Source organism: Molossus molossus, unplaced genomic scaffold (assembly GCF_014108415.1).
Source record: "Molossus molossus isolate mMolMol1 unplaced genomic scaffold, mMolMol1.p scaffold_m16_p_1, whole genome shotgun sequence".
NCBI lineage: Eukaryota > Metazoa > Chordata > Mammalia > Chiroptera > Molossidae > Molossus > Molossus molossus.
The window spans coordinates 38,445,223-38,459,970 of NW_023425344.1; the positions used below are offsets into that span (position 1 = coordinate 38,445,223).

General features: G+C 41.8%; 1 protein-coding gene across 1 annotated transcript in view; it reads right to left on the bottom strand.

Moving 5' to 3' along the window:
- The window catches only part of KDR (kinase insert domain receptor), a 43,904-nt gene that overhangs the window by 12,635 nt on the left and 16,521 nt on the right, over nt 1-14,748 (bottom strand). Inside the window, exons 11-22 of the mRNA XM_036276133.1 lie at nt 14,536-14,659; nt 13,913-14,021; nt 12,947-13,267; nt 10,465-10,611; nt 10,014-10,145; nt 7,611-7,717; nt 7,059-7,194; nt 6,591-6,695; nt 4,857-4,970; nt 4,188-4,276; nt 3,468-3,621; nt 1,486-1,583 (exon numbers count right to left, since the gene is read on the bottom strand). Of these exons, the coding sequence (XP_036132026.1) occupies nt 1,486-1,583; nt 3,468-3,621; nt 4,188-4,276; nt 4,857-4,970; nt 6,591-6,695; nt 7,059-7,194; nt 7,611-7,717; nt 10,014-10,145; nt 10,465-10,611; nt 12,947-13,267; nt 13,913-14,021; nt 14,536-14,659 (1,636 nt within the window). The remainder of the gene's footprint in view (nt 1-1,485; nt 1,584-3,467; nt 3,622-4,187; nt 4,277-4,856; nt 4,971-6,590; nt 6,696-7,058; nt 7,195-7,610; nt 7,718-10,013; nt 10,146-10,464; nt 10,612-12,946; nt 13,268-13,912; nt 14,022-14,535; nt 14,660-14,748) is intronic.

Sequence of the window (14,748 nt, forward strand, 5' to 3'; positions counted from 1 at the left end):
GTTGCAGTTTGTCCCCGGCCCTGATTGGGTCGTGTGGGTGGCAGCCACTCGATGTGTCCCTTTCACGTCGATGTTTCTCTCTCTCTCTCTCCCTCCCACTCTATCTGAACAAAATATCAAAAAAAAAAAAGCACACTGTTTAGCATGACTGAGCAACAGGAGATTCCAAAACACAGACGGCCCGCTCTTTCTTTCCAACCTAAGAGCCTCCTTTTCAGGACAATTGGTGGTATTCCATAAATCAATAGGTGGTGCAAGGAAGCTAGAAGATCTCCCTCGTCCCCATTCCCTTCCCAGGCACTGAAAGAAACCCTGACTAAAGGACAGGTCTGGCCTTCAAAAACTAATTAAAAAAAAAAAAAAAAAATCAGAATCTCCAGTAAGGGCGAAGGGCCTTGGGCGACCCTGGGAGCCGCTCCTCTCCCTTCCCTGGCGGAGAGAGAAGACGAGCGCCCCCAGCAGAAATACCCGAGAGCCTGACGCTCTGAAAGCTGTGATGAGCTTTAAACTTCAGAAAAGTTAGAGGATTAGGAATTTCATTCTAATTTAGAAAAAAACAAACAAATAAACCACCCCGACACTTGGTCTTTCTTCCCCCATTCGGCTGCGGCAGCAAACGCATTTTGTCAGCAAACAATTTTCCTTGAAACTGAATTGGATTTCTTCCTGTCCGATGTCAAGCCATCCGTTGTACCTTTTTCCAGAGAGGTGACTTCAATCTTGCTCCCTCCCTGGTGTTTACAACTTTTGGAGTGTTTGTAACTTGTCACGTCCCCACCTCAGTCTTTGTTTGGCCTACTTTTCTAATTTTAGCTCTTTTAATCTCTCACATCTGAAGCTTGTCCTTCCTGGTTTCTAATTATACCACTAACAAATAATTTTTGGTGGACGGTGATGAATGTAAAATAAATTAAAAATAGGCTTATACCAACATATCTGCAAGGCTCAGTCCCTCACCTCTTCCAGGTCATTGCTCAAATGTCATATTCTTATAAAGCCTTCCTTGTCCACTTTGTTTAAAATTGATGTATACAAACATAAGAGCAGGTGCACACACAGACACCACTCCGATGTACTCCATAACCTTTCCTGTTTATTCTTCCCCATAGCACTTACTCCCATCTAACCTACTACGTATTTTACTTGTTGATATTTACTATTTGCTCCACCCACTAGAATGTAAACTCCATGAAGCTAGAGATTTTCCTGCTTGTTCACACAGTATCTTTAGTGCTTGGAAGACTGCCTGTGCTTCCTAGATGGTCAATAATCAAAGGCTCAAAAATCACATAAATTAATTTCACAAAATCTCTATACTCCAATTAAAGAGCCAAAATGGGGATCTCCCCGATACAGTTCTTTTAATAGTCATAGGAGTGGTGAATGAATTACAGTCCAAAACTCACACCAGTGCCTGGCATTGGAGATCTTATTTCCAAATCTGTGATCTGAAGAGGTACTTTGTTTCCCCTTGAGCCGTCTTACCTTCCGAGATGCCAAAAACTCCATGCCCTTAGCCACTTGAAAGCTATAGCAGATGAGGTGCTCCAAGGTCAGGCAGTTCTTGTACAGATCTTCAGAAACTGTCAGAAGGTACAGGGGCACAGAAATCAGTATTTCCACCAGAAACTATTTGTTTATAGGTTTATTACAGTAATCTTTATGTTGTAACTTGGGAGTTAAATTTTGGGAAATACAAGCAGAAAGAAAATGCCTCTATCTTCTGTAAATTTGCTGAATACTAGTATTATTAGCTTTCATCATACTTCTTAGCAAAAATATTAGTTTTTCCATTTCAGCCAAATTGAACCAGCAAGTCCAGGAGACAGAATAGAGGTAAAATTGGCACAGATAACAGGGTGAAAGAGGACCTTTTCAAATGTCCTGCTCTAACTTCTGTGTTTTTATGAACCCAGAGGGATAAACAATAGTTTCATATCAAGAACTCTAAAAATAAAACAACAATATTCAGGGTCACTGAATCTTCTCTCCAGGCTTTGTCCTGGGACAAAGGTCAAATTATAATCTACAACGGATAACTAAAAATACCAGGGATACATTATTTCTCTCACTTTCAAGATGAGAAAGTGCTGTAAACACAATAAATTTGACCTATGAGGATGCTTTTTTTCTTTCAAGGATATGAATGAGAGATGAGAGGAACCTGAAGGGAAATGATAAATGTACATAAATTGGTGGTATTTACTTCCGTGCAACTGGTACAAATAAACACTAAGACACTTATGGGTATTTCAACATGATTGCTTAGCTTTAGTCAGATAAGACATGGCTTCTTTCCTGGAGACAAATACCAAAGTAAATGAAACCTCCATTGTAATAATCTTATATCAAAATGGCTTAGAACTATTATCTCAATGACTTATGTTTAGGGCTAGAGGGCTCTCAATGAATAATTCGTGAAATATCTTTATTTTGCCAATGAAGAAATGGAGGCAAAATTCTAGGCCCACACTCTTTTGCTCCAACTTACTACCTCAACCGCTTGGGTTTCCAGCTCGCTGGCCACTGTGTGAGACAGCAAGGCAAGCACAGGGCGCTCCCTCGGTGTGGGGCAGTTACCTGAGGTCTAGCAACCTCCCCACACTCATCTAGGGCAATTCCAGCCTCACACTACCTGCTCAGCTTCTAAGTGAAAGAAGTCAGATTTCAGTACTATGTATGGCCTCATGTCAAGGGAAACAGCGAGTGTCTTCCACTATTTCATGATTAAATTCTTCTGAGCTCATGCCTCAAGAGGCCCAGATGCCAAGGAGCCTTATGTCTACACCCACGGGGCTCTCTCTGCTCTTTCTGAGGGAAGCAGATCGTGCACCCTGGAGTGGGAAGAAGTCCTGGTAGTTATGCTGGGAACATAGCACCACTCAGAAAGAACCCTAAAATATCAATGGAAGCATACCTGGATAAAGAAAAGTGTATTTACCAAGACTCCTCTGAGGAAGCATGGTTGGAAGGAAGACTTGATAAGCCACTTAGGGTGGGGAAGAAACAACAGATGCCCCTACACTGCCTTGGAGAAGCTTGGGTATGATTGGCTGGACGGCTTCTTGTGCGGTGTGAGGCGGGACTGCTTTGGCAACGGGGAGGCCAGTCAGCCCCCAGGGAGCCTCCCTTGCCCTCTGGAACACAGCGCTGAGCTCCTCCTGCTCATAAATGCTGAACCAGTATTTTAAGAGCATTGGTTTGATGGTTGCCAGCTACTTAGCTCTCCTGGGGTTCGAGATTTCTCAGGCTAGCCAAGCTTTGTCTTGCAGCCTGGCCCCCAGCTCATTTAGAGCTTCCCCACGTCACCTTTAGGGAGACCAAACGGAGCCAGTCTAGAAATTCAGGTCTCTTTCAAATATTCAGCAGTACTGGACTTTTCCCTTGGCAAAATCTCGTAACACCCTGTCACCTGGTCTGTTCCTACGAGAGCATGGGTGAGATATGGAGAAAGCAATGGCAGGTACCTTCCTCCTCCTCCACATCGCTGAGGGATTTCTCCTCGACAAATCCGGAGCTGGCTGAGCTCTGGCTACTGGTGATACTGTCCAAGCGGCGTTTGGGATCCACGGTGATTTCCCCAACGTATTCTTTCCCTTGACGGAATCGTGCCCCTTTGGTCTGTAAACAAAGCACATGAACAAACCAACCCCTTGACTACAAAATGGATCTTCAAAATGTAGTGGAAACTATTATAACTGTTCAAAAACAGACCAGAAGGACATCCGTGTCAGGATTATGAAGTCTCCAGGCTAAAATTTGGGACAAGTGTTCCACATAATAGGTTTTCTACCACAGAGACTAGCTCCTTCTTTTTAGCTCACAGAGCTAAATGCCTTGTTTCAAGTTTCACTCAGACACACTTCCTACATTAGGGTGCTCTCAACAGAGGGACTGGCCAGGGGAGAGGCTAATCCAGACCTGTCCTTCCTTTCCTTAACCACGCCCACTCCTCCCCTCCCCCCTCCTCCGGCACCAGCTACGATGGGTCAGTAGACTAAAGTCACAAAAATAAAACATGAGAAGCCTATGTCCCCCAGAAGGTAAAAGAGGAGGTTATGACACCCAAGAGGTAATGTGAGAAGATCCCTCGCAAGTTTTTCACAGAATTTTAACAAAAAAATGTACTACTTTGAATTTTCCTCCATTTTACAATGTAGCCAGAGTTGAGTTAGAAACCGACATACCTTGTAGGGGACAAATTCATTTCTCTTGCTCCTTAAGTAAGTTGATAGGTTGCCAAACTTGCAGAATTCCACAATCACCATGAGGGGGCCTGTGGACAGTACAGCATGTCAAGAAAGGAAACACTGTTTTGCTCGTGTTTCTCAGAAAGTGTTTAATACGCTTTGAACCAGAAAATATCACAGAAAGACTACAACCGTCCACTGGGGACAGGATCATAGAAATCAGCTGGTCAGAGCCCCTCATACTGTAGCTTGGCCTTTTCCACACGTGGACAAAGGTCCACACATTGACAACAATTTAAAAAGGAAACGCACCCATTCGCTTTTCAGCATAATCACCTCAGGTGACTCCATTTTAGAGGGAACTACTGGTAAGATTCTCTGTTTTTAAGTTTTGGGGGGAAGTTTACTTTTCTCTTCTGAACACCTATTACACAAGTAGTAAACTGTATTACAGTGCTGTGACATTTTTCTAATTCACAGGAAGATCTAGAATAATTTACAATGCCCATTTAACCTCCATGAAATATATTTATATGTAGCTGAAAATCTGGTAAAATATCCTAAGTTAAAGATATCAAGGCCATAGGAGTTGAGTGGTTTCCCTCAAATACCAGCAGAGATGCATACGCCCAAACCAGGCAACCAGAACCACCCACAGATACTCACCTCCCGGCTTGGTACAGGCGCCTAGCAGATTGACCACATTGAGATGATGGCCAATATGAATTAGGATCTTGAGTTCAGACATGAGAGCTCGGTGTTCACTGTGTGTTGCTCCTTCTACAAATGCAGGGCAAAGAGGGAAATCGTAAATATAGGCATGACGATGACCTTAGGAAGACTGATGCATCTCGGCAACTTCCCCTCCAGGGATAAAACATCTGTAGTCCAATTTACAGACTAGGTATGTTCCCCTGAAAGTCAAGGATGAATTAGATTTTCTAATGCCATATCAAATTCTTCCTTTAAGTTCACTCAGAATGTTTAATATTTGAAGAAATCCGCTGTGAAGTCTTTTGCCAAGTGAAGAATGCATCTGCAATGGAATCATGCCCAGGTTTTCTTCTTTTACGAAGCTGGATTTTCAGGTACCAGGTCTACTGTGCTTCTTGGGGCCTGATCATTTCAGTGCTTCCTCATACGGGAGCAATACCCTCAGTATTCAGGGCTATACTGAAGTTCCCGCCCATCTGTGCCACGCGGGAAACTTAACAAGGGCCAGCTGGCAAGGCCACTTGGCATATGAGGCTGACGAGGCTAAAACTGTGTTGGATCCAGCACCAACTGGCACATTTCCCTATAATTCACAGACATGGTCCACACCTCAGGTCCTGATGAGCCACCTCAAATTTACATACCCGCTTGGCCACGAGAGAGGACAGTCAAAAGGAGAGAGATGGCTTTGAAATGCACAAGACCTATTGGCAAAGGGTAGGTAGCATCATCTCCATCAATAAAAGCACATCACAACGGAGCAAGGGGTTTTGTAGGCATCCCCTCCCCAAATTAAAATGGCAAGACCAGAATTCCATTACTATTAGGATGGATTGTTCACAAAGCTTTTAATTTTTTAAATATCATCCATAATCCATTAAAGCCCAGTGGTCCAGCCAAAAGAAAGTGGGTAAGATGTTAATAATAATTTTATTATTATTATTTTTAATCCTTACTCGAGGACATTTTTTGCATTTATCTTCAGATAGAGCAGGAGAGAAAGAGGGAGAAAGAGACAGAGAGAGAGAAACAGCAACATCAGAGAGACACATCAACTGGCTGCCACCCAAACAACCCCAACCAGGGCCAGGGACAAACTGCAACCAAGGTACGTGCCTTTAGTGGGAACTGAACCCAGGTCTCTGGTCTGTGGGCTGACATTCCAACCGCTGAGCCAAACCAGCCAGGGCTATATTATCTTTTATATGTGAAATCTAACATAGTCCCATTGTGGGGAACATGCTGTTTTTGTACTCTACTATTTTTACTTGTTATGTCAAATTTCTTTTTATGTTTCTGGATGGTGTCTATTATCTTACTGATGCATCATAATATAGTAAGAAATCATTTTTATGTAACCAAAGTGTTTTTGTTTGTTTTTTCCTATAGCCAGGCCACTCCATACAGCTGTGCAAGTTGTGTCCTGCACCAGGACTCCCAGGCAAGGTGGGAAAGGAGGTAGGGTAGCTGACACCCATCCCTAACTTTGCCAGCCTGACCATGCACCCTGGCATGAGGTTTTAAAAGAGGAACTTTTCCTTCAATTTCCACAAAGGTATATAGGTTGCCTGCATGCTTGCCTAGTGGGCTTACCTAATCACAGAGCCACTGATGCAAGCTTTTCATCGTGTGTAAAAACCAACTAAACAGATAGAAGGTTACATCGCCATATAATTTTGCTTTTACCTTTCAACATTTTGACGGCCACTGTCTTGCAAGTTGCTGTCTTGTCGATTCCAAAGGCATCGGCTTCAATCACTTGGCCAAAGGCACCACGGCCGAGAGGCTTACCTACAGTCAACAATAACAGCAACAAAAATCAGACTTGAGCTATTGCACCACCCAAGTGACATGCAGAGATTCCGCCTAGGTATGGCATCCGCACACCCAGTTTGACATGAACAGTCCAGTTTATTCCTTGTCCTGGCTTAATTGTTTAGTATCTACCCCCTTCACTCTCCAAATGTCCTGCTTTGGATAATTATAAGGGATCCTACTTCTAAGGAACTAAAAGGATGATTATTCAAATTCAAGAGATGAAATCTTTCTGAACTAGAATCCAACCTTTGCATAGACTACATTTGTCAGCATACTGAAGATAGAAGAGATGGCCTAATAAACCCAACATCGAATTAGTATCACTTGAGAGCACACCTAGTTTCAGCCGGTCTCTGGGGAATTCCCATTTGCTGGCATCATAAGGCAGGCGCTCACAGTGTTCATCCAAGGGGAGTTCATCTGGATCCATGACGATGGACAAGTAGCCTGTCTTCAGTTCCCCTCCATTGGCCTGGAAAATATTACTCCTTTAAGTCACACACGCTCTGCTGTTTTGTGTGCATGTTATTGTTTTGATAGAAGCCCCATTTCTGATGTCTCATTTTTAAATAAAACTCATAGAGTTTGAGAGTAGTCCTATTATAATCCTCTTTCCAGTGTCCCTTCAACTCCCAAATGAGCTCAGAATTAAGTTCTTAAGTCTTAATTGCACCAGACAGGCCAAGCCCTTTTCTCCTCTAGTTGCTTCTATCAATTAAAGCCCAGTGGTCCAGCCAAATGAAAGTGGGTAAGATGTTATTGTATTGAAATAAACTATGCCCATTGAGCCAATCACAATGGGAAGAAGCAACTCAAGAGGGCCCTAGTCAGCTTTCATTAATCATGAAAACCAACGTGCATGGGATGGAAGAGAAATTATTTTGTTACCCGCTTAATGGTCCGTAGAACAATGACAAGAAGTAACCAGAAGAACATGGCAATCACTGCAGTGCCTACTAGAATAATGACTTCCAAGTTTGTCTTTTCCTGGGCACCTGGAAAGACACAATTGAATGAGCATCAACAGTTGGAAACGCATACCTTTTGATATATGATAACAAAGTTCAACACTAAAACAAGATCTCAAGCTTACCAACATGGAAAAATCCTAAATAAAAAGTCACACGCCTCTAATTTGGAAAATTTAAAGTTTGCAAAATTTGCTCATGAAAATTTCCGACAATAAAATTCTAAAGTAATTAAGGATAGAAATAACACTGTCTTCAAAGACAACCATAGAAAGTGTTTGAAAGAAGAGAAGACTTTGATGTAAACAAAACAGATCATGTTCTATAGAGAAGAAAAGTATCTCTAATGGGGGAAAATAAACATGTGCTTTTACCCTGATAATCTATGTTTTGATTTGTCTAGTGTTTGAGAAAGACTAACAACGAACAAACAAAACAGAAACAAACTCATAGAGAACATTTTATGTTTGCCAGATGGGAGGGGGGTGGTGAAAATGGGTGGAAAGGGGGAAGGGATTAAGACATACAAATGGCCAGTTATAAAAACAGTCACAGGATGTAAAGTACAACATAGGGAATATAGTGAATAATGCTGTAATAACTAGGAATGGTGTCAGATGGGTACTACCCTTATTGAGGTGACCACTTCATAAGTTATATCAATGTGTAATCACTATGCTACACATCTGAAACTAATACAATATTGTATGTCAACTGTAACTGAAAAAAATTTTTTAATTATTATTATTTTTTAAACTCAGGAAAGGAAAGAGAAGCTAGAGGTAGACAAGGAAAGCTACAGAAGCCCAGGGCTCCAGAGGACCTCTGAGGAGAAGAAATCAAGCCCAAAGGATGCTTTCCACTGGCAGTGATTAGCAGAGAGGTGATAAGGAAGCAATTATCACTTAGGGTCCCCAGTGGACAAAGACAGTGTGAGTCAAACTGGCCACAAGCTATGATCGGCCCATGGCAGCCTCAAGAAGGCAGAGAGACAAGTAATTAATTAGTTAGCAAAATAAGAGTCAACAGTTGAGAGACAAGCACCAAGGATGCTTGGAAGTAGATTTTGTTTCTCTGGTGGATGTACTGAAGTAATTCTCTATTTAAACATAGAGATTTATACGTCCATTAATACATGGTAAAAAGTTCAAAGCTTCAATTGTTTATATAAGTTTGTACTTTACTATTCCCATAACATTTGGGAAGCTAGCAGGAAAATTAAACATTTACCGCTTCCTTTCTTAGTATTTTCCTTGGGTGAGAAGTAACTCGAATCCCTGTGCCAATGTTACCTAGTTAGCTATTGGTAACCAGCTGCAGACAGATAACGGAGGTGAGGCAGAGCAGAGGAGAGAAATGGACATCTCTCTCATAGAACTTCCCCCAAACGTGAAGCATTTAGGAAGTGACAAAACCATCATGTCACTTGAAATCTTTTTTTATTTCATGCACTTGCAATCTTTACTTGCAAATGCAGCTTATGAAATGGTAATAAGCCTACAGATTTGAAAACAAGCCAAGGTATCGAGATGCAATACTTGGCAACAGAGATTTGACAGATTAAAGGGACTACAACCTAGATTTTGAGAGACAAGTCAGGATGAGTTCATAAAAATCATCAGTTCCTCCATCTGTCAGCATCCTTCTTTCTTCCCCTTGCATACCATTCCTTCACCCGCATAATACACTGTCATTGTCCCCCTGATGGGTTATTAACAAAAAAGACACAGAAATACACTCCTGAAGATAAAATATTCTGTCACAAATTACCGTCCCCAACTGAAAAAATGCCAGATTTCACTTCATTCCTGCACACACACAAGTTTCCTTTCACGTTTAGATAAGAGCCCGATTTTTTTGTTTGTTTGTTTCAAAGAAGCAATGGCCTATTGTTCACAAATGAATCTCAATTATCTGTAGTCTAATGAGAACTATGAATATTTGTGACGATCTGGATAGCATTGAATTTCATGAGTAGGCAGTAATTCTAACGATTTTCCAAATAAATATAGAGGTATAATTCCATAACAAGGTCACTGAGCCGTTCAGAGAAAGAATCAGGGAAAGGCAGCTATTCTGCCTGGCTGGCTAGGAATTTTCCACAATGAGAACAGCAAGGATACAAATGTGATGCAAACAAGATTGAAATAACAGTAATTATGTCCTCCAGCTAAAATAATATATACTAATAACAGAAAATTTGTAAAGTACAAAGAATATTTTAAAAATCACCTATAATCTTTCTACCCAAAGTATATGAGTATATGTAAGACACAAGCTAATTTCTTAAAACCATCTGACGAGTCTGTGAAGTCCCACTGACCTTCTACTACAAAAAATGCCTCCACTTTTGCACAGCCAAGAACATTGCACGCCTGGCAGGTGTAGAGGCCTTCATCCTCCTTCCTCACCCTGCCGATAGTTAGGTTCCGGTTCCCACCTTTCAGTACGATGCCTACGAGAGGAAGAAAATGAATTTTACTTATGATGTGAGCTGGTGGAGTTTTTCAGGAAAAAAAAATTAAAATATGTCACCCTTTATCTTGGCTCTTATCTAACTCTAAAGAGTCTTGTAGAATCAGCTGCTAACTCGCTCCTGGCTTCCATGAGAATTCAACAAGGCTCTGAATACTCGGACTCCGAGTCTATGAAATGAGCCAGACCACGGACACTTAGATTGTTCTATTCTTTTTACCTCAAACAAATTAAAAAATAATCGACAACATCTCCAGGAAAAGTCTGCAACCAAAGAGAGATAGACGTGATCTATTCACCTGAGTCTTCCACGAGTGTCTCATTGTCTTTAAACCAGGAAATCTGTGGAGGGGGATTCCCAGACACCGTGCACGAAACTTCGATGGTTTCTCCAATACTCGCCGTCTGATTCTCCAGGTTCGCTGTCATCATGGGCGCCATTCGCTCTATGTACACAGAAAGAAAATAGAACATTTAGATACAAGTTTTCAAATGGTTTGAATACCGGTAAACTATTAAACCATTTAAACTTAGTAAACAGTAGTACACTGTTGATTTACTAAGCTGAATACACACAGAGGTTGATAACACTGAGTAAAGTGAAATGAAATCAATAAGTCAGGACAGTTCAAATAGGTTACTGCATCTCTCTGAATATTCATATTGGTGATTCAAGCTGGTAATCACATTACAGAATAAAGGTTGTCACCTTTATGGATTTTTCCTCTAATCAGATATGGCTTCCTTCCCAGGAAAGTTCTAGCCAGTGACACCCTAGAATTCTGCCATCTTTTCTCTTGGAAAGTGCAAAGCTTCAGTGTAATTCAACAAACAAAGAATGCCTTATGCTTATTTTGTGCTTTTTATAAAACTCATTTACATTATTTCTGTTGTTCACTATCAGTCCAATGATGGGCAGGACAGGAGTGTTAGCCTTATTTTACAGGTGAAATAACTGCAATTCAAGGGGTTAAACAGCTTGCCCAAGACTTTTTTTTTTTTTTCCTCCCTCACCCGAGGACATTTTTGGATTTATCTTCAGATAGATTGGAAGGGAGAGAAGGAGGAAGAGAGAGACACATCGACTATTTGCCACCCATACGACCCCAACTGGAGCCAGGGACAAACTGCAACCGAGGTACGTGCCCTTAGTGGGAACCGAACCCGGGACTCTCTGGTCTGCGGGCCGACGCTCTAACCGCTGAGCCATACCAGCCAGGACACTCCAAGTCCTTATAACTAAGTAAACAGGCGAACTAATAGGATCTGGTGAACCTAAAAGTCTAGTCCAATGCTATTTCCACTAAAACACAAGGCAACAAATACTCTAAAGAAAGGCAAACATTTAGAGAAAAGTATGCCCATGGGTATCTGTTTACATGTACAGCAAAATTTAGATTTACCCTTTTCCTATAAATCACCAAACTGTTATGGAAATATCTTGTCCACACCAATTAAACATCAAAAGGAATCTTGATGAAATACTCTATTTCAACATTTAGCAAAATGAGATTATCAGCAGGGAAATACACTGGGATTTAAGCCAATGTCCTGGACTCCTGTCAATTTCGAAAAATACTTTTTGGGAAACAACTTGGGAGCCCCGCCCCTTGTGAGCATGTATTTTCTGGGTGTTCCGCAGCTCCTCTGAATTCTTCCAGTACCTTAAAATCAAACCAGTCACCAAGGCGAACAGAAACGTGATACGTGGTGGTTCTGAAGGGCCCTGGGATGACGTCACATAAAAATATCTCTTCTTTTGACACCTGAGTTTTAAGACTAGCAAAACCCATCTTTGTGTCTGTCTAAAGATACCTCTTAAAATATGCCAAGGCCTCTGAAGATATTATTCCTCTAAAACTTTGGTATAGATTAGTTTACCTGGGAAGTTCCCTTTCCTAACAATTAAAAAAAACAACAACACATGCATCTTAGAAACAGAGAAGGGACACTAGGGCGGGAGGGGGGAGAAAATGGAGGGAGACAGCACAAAGGGAAACTCACCAAATTTGCCTGATCTTCCTAGAGACAGAGCCATGGCTGCCCAGATTTTGTGCAGAGCCCAAGGTCAGATGAGGTATAGAGAGGGTCTGGTCTTTACAAGGAGCTCACAAAGCTATCAGCTCACTAAAATTATCATCTCAGGGACCTTGAACTACTTGGACCACATGGGATGGCACAGGGGTACAGGCACTGAGTGCAGCACCAGCCCATAGGCTCCCATAGGTCCTGAACAACCCCAGCACCACACTGTTCATGTGGCAGATATCTTATTGAGCACCTAGTATGTGTCACTGTGTTCAATGACTGAAGCGTAGCAAGGAGTGAAACAGAAAACAAGTCCTGTCCTCACAGACGCAGAGACCTCGCTGGACTGTGGCTGCCAGTGGTTGGCTGTGTTTTCATCCTGTTCGCCAATTCACCACTGGGAACTTCGGCACTCCCCTACCTCATATTAGACATTTCACAAATCGATGCCTGTTTAAATAAATGCATGCCCAAGAACGAGGCAGAAATGTCCCTGGTTCAGGTGAATGCCTTGTAGATACCAGTGAGTTATTCCACCACCAGGGTTGGAAAGAACCAAGCTATTTTCTCCTTCTAATCCATCACTTCACCATTGTTAGCTTCTTTCTGCCTCAGGGACTTTCAGTGAATAAGGTAAGTGTGCACCAGTTGACTTTATAAGCTCATAGAGGGCAGTAATCTCCACTCAGCTTGGAAAACACTACATTTACAGCATAACAACAGCCTCTGGATGGTCCAGAGTTGTCTTCCTACCTAGGACTGTGAGCTGCCTGACCACGCAATGTTTTTTCTTGGTCTTCCTGTCCTGAGCAAAGCAGATGTAGTCTCCTTGATCCTGCAAGGATGCATTCTGGAGCTCCATGATCAAAATGTCATTTGTGCCATTAGAGAACATGGTGGCATTCATTTTCCAAAGAGCATCCAAGTTCTTGCAAACAGGTGTGGGCAGAGCCTGTGGGCCAAGTTTGTACCACGTGAGGTTCTCAAACGTAGTTTTGTCTACACTGCACCACAAAGACACGCTCTCCTGTTCGGTTGGCTGAGAGTCGGGTTGCAGAGTGATTTCAGGACCCTCTGAAATGTAAAACCATGGTTAGAAGATAGTGACTCAACTGGAGCAGCAATGCTGTCTTCCTGTTGCCTGCAGACTGCTACAAAGCACCGAAAGAAGAGCCCTAGCAATCCCAGACAACGTGATACAAGGAGACCACCCGACTGGACAATTCATGTCCCCAAAATATTATTTTACCAAAATATATTATTTGGAAATGTAATTAAATATTTTTACAAATATTTATCAAATAGATAAAGTTTAGCCATAAAACCAAGATAAAAACACAGAATCAGCAGCATTTGGAGGGCACTGCTCCTGTCATTACAATTGCCACCAGAAAACCTAACCTTGTCAGGCAGCAAGCCCACCAGTATGGACTGAACCACAATAAGCCAAGCACTGTTCTAGACTTGGATGATAGAGACATAAATATGATGCAGGTCTTGTGATTTAAAGCCTGTTTGAAACCATTTTCTCTCCAGTGAAGTCGGATGTACCTACTTCACATAGCCCAGGAGCTACCTGAGAGGTTTCAATTTGTAAACCAAAACATCGATTATCAAGCCAAGTCCTCTTTCTAGGAATAGCAAGGGCTACAGAGTATCAGACAGCTTAGCGCCCGGTTGGCGAGAGATCCAGCCCACCCGTTGGAGAGCAGCACTTACTGGTCACGTGAAAGGAGATAACTCTCTCTCCACTCCCAGCTTTGTTGACTGCTTCACATTTGTACAAAGCTGACACATTTGCCGCCTGGATAACAAGGGTACTGACAGTCTGTGGAAAAAAAAAAATCCCAGCCATAAACAATGGAGGCTGTGTTGAGGCACAAGCATCGGACTAAAATTCAGTCACTCCCATAAGCGCTGTGACCTGCATACTGCATTCATACTACTACACACTGACCGCTCTCAAATTCGTGCAAATATAATTATGCTGGTTTAGCACACACATTACACAAAATGGGCTTTGGAAACCATGTGCTTTAATATGATGTATTTTCTCATTTTCATACTTGTAAAATCAGAATCACCTTACAACGACTGTATAGATTTAAAGGCGTTCCTGTTTTATCTTACTCTAAGCTGTTAATAAGTTGAGGGTGCTTCTCAAAGTCAATGGTGTTTGCAAACTGGCTTAATATGCTAGTATTTTATCATCCAATTTATTTGATTATCAATCTCCAATATTCTTCATGTATTACTATACCCTGCTTCCATGCCTTCCTTCCATCCTTCCATAAAAGAAAGAGAGAGAGAGAGATTTTCAAATTAAAGAACTTCAAACTCACTTTGTTTTTTCCTTCAATTAGGGCAAATTGATTTTTGTTGACTTCGATTTTATTTCCCCCCTGGAAGTCATCCACCTTTCTCCACTCATTACAGGTATATGGGTTTGTCATTAAGGCAGCTTGACTATAAGAAAGAGATAACAGATCATACTACGATTAAATTTTTCTCTAACACAGATCAAGAGTAAGAAAAGGAGTCGGACTGTGGTTATT